The sequence below is a fragment of the Eulemur rufifrons genome, chromosome 1 (assembly GCF_041146395.1).
Source record: "Eulemur rufifrons isolate Redbay chromosome 1, OSU_ERuf_1, whole genome shotgun sequence".
In the NCBI taxonomy this organism is placed as follows: Eukaryota; Metazoa; Chordata; class Mammalia; order Primates; family Lemuridae; genus Eulemur; species Eulemur rufifrons.
The window spans coordinates 6,120,851-6,123,165 of NC_090983.1; the positions used below are offsets into that span (position 1 = coordinate 6,120,851).

The following is a 2,315-nucleotide window of genomic DNA, read 5'->3' on the forward strand; positions in this document are numbered from 1 at the left end:
TTGAGCCCAGGAGTTTGAGACCAGGCTGAGCAACAGAGCCAGACCCCTGTCTACAGAATATTTTAAAAAGATTAGCTGGGCTTGGTGACACCGGCCTGTAGTCCTGTCTACTTGGGAGGCTCAGGCAGGAGGATTGCTTAAGCCCAGGGGGTTGAAGTTGCGGTGAACTATGATACCACTGCACTCTAGCCCGGGCAAAACAATGAGACCCTGTATCAAAAAAAAAAAAAAAAAAAAAATTCCAGCCTTCTAGTGGGGCATAAGACTGTAATCTCAGCTGCAAAGAAGGCTGAAGCAAGAGGATCCTTTGAGTCCAGGAATTTCAGGCCAGCCTGGGCAATACAGAAAGACCCCATTTCTATTTACAAACAATGCAGCCTAAAAATTATGTACAGCTATATGAATTATATACATACACACAACAACAGGGCAGATTTGTAATATTCGCTAACCCACAATTAAGTGACCTGGCACAAAATAATTCATTAAAATAGAAAGAATTCCAAATCCAACAAATGCAAATGAAAAATCACAGCTAAGGAAGGAATCTTTATTCTTTTTTTAATGTCCAAAGTCAGATAATCCCTCATGAGCTAAAAGAGACACAACTCACCTCAGGCAATGGCTTTCCCTGGTTGCAGTTGATGCCACCGATGAAGATCATGTTGGGCATCACAGGCCTGGGATAGTCCAGAACAAAGTCTGTTCGCAGCAGCCAGATTGATGTATGGCTGAAGAGGTCGTATACTGTGACAGGTGTCTGGAGAATTTCAGAGGCAATTTCTAACCCAGTTTTTAAAAAATAGGGGCAAAATAAATGCTCCTCCAAGTGGAAGATATAGTTCCGTGTTCTCTCCTTGAAAGTCATGGCTTCCGAGTACCCTAAGATCATTCTGGGAACATAAGAAAGAGGAGCCGGGCACTGCGTACCTTCCTCAAGATAATGGCAAAATATTACCCTGCCGAAGACCACAGAGGGGAGCGAAAAGTATTTGGCAACAATTAAGCCACACATGTCAAAAGGATCCAGAAACACAGCATCAAAAGAACTCTCTTTTAAGTATTCTACTAAATTTTTGTCATTAAACAAACTCCTACAGTGTGAAACAACAATTTCAAAAAAACCTCTGACTGAACTCATTAAAAGAGAATATAAAGTTTGTGGCCGACTTTTCCATTGATCGTCGGCAAAACTCAGAAACTCACGGTTCAAATCCTCCAGGGTGTGAGAAGTCTTATAAGTCTTCACTGTAAAATTCACGGATTGTCCCAGGTGCCAACTCACGTCTGGAACGACCACAACCAGCTCGTGCCCTTTCTGGATGAGTTTCTCCACCACCGACCGCATGGTAAACCAGTGGCTCCCGTCCATGGGCACCACCAGCAGCTTGCCTGCCTGGGCCAGGCCAGGCGTCAGCAGCAGACACGCACACAGGGGAAGGAGCCTGGGCAGCGCTGCAGGAGCCATGGCAGAACCGCAGCCTGGAGCAAACCAGCCCCTTGGATTCTCGCTCCTGTAACCTAGCAGGCGGAAGCAGTGCAGGCACAAAACCTGCACCCGACACAGGGCGTGTACCCACATGTTCTTAAAAAAACCACACACATGGCCAATGATTTACTCATAAGGACCATAATATCTTCTGAGATACACACTTGTATGTTCTCCGGATAAGACTAGCTTATTACCTTTGCCTTAGAAATAGACTGTACACAGTACCGCAGTGTGACTTTAGAAACAAAATTATTCAGCAGTGCTTTGGACGTTGACTACTCAGAAAGATAAAAGGGAGAGAAAATGAATACATAAAATAAAACAGGAGAGAAAATAAATGCAAGACTGCACCTTGTGTTTAAGAAATTTGTCCCAAAGCAAAATTTGTATTTTATCCTCAGACTACAAAACACCCTCAAAAATAAAAATTAAAAAAAAAAAATCACTCTGCCCAGAAAAAATTGGCATCTCCTGGTCCAAGGACAGACAGCAAGGGCCTTAGCAACGGCTCCTGACTGGCAAGAAGTTGTTGTTCCCAAGTGTCTTGGCCACGCGTAGGCGTCGCTGCTTCTCCTTTTCCATTTCCAACCCCTGAGGCCTCTGAAATGCTGAGCAAGGTGGACGACCCCTCTGGCATGGACTGATCCAGGGATGTGATGGAAAGTGACTGGCATCTATATTCACCTGCTTCCCTGAGACTCGCTGCATGCACTGGGTGGTCACCTGCCCAGTGCTGCCTGAGCACCCTGCTGAGATTCCTCTCTGTCCTCCATGCGTCCCCGTTCCAGCCAGAGGTGTGGACCTCTGCTGTGGGCTCACCCCA

General features: G+C 45.7%; 1 protein-coding gene across 1 annotated transcript; it reads right to left on the bottom strand.

The window, feature by feature from the left end:
- Positions 1–586: 586 nt before the first annotated feature.
- LOC138383397 (UDP-glucuronosyltransferase 1A8-like) lies at positions 587–1,493 on the bottom strand. Its single transcript, XM_069468313.1, has one exon. The coding sequence runs from the start codon at positions 1,466–1,468 to the stop codon at positions 587–589; it is 882 nt and encodes a 293-aa protein (XP_069324414.1). The 5' UTR covers positions 1,469–1,493.
- Between the last annotated feature and the right edge of the window lie 822 nt (positions 1,494–2,315).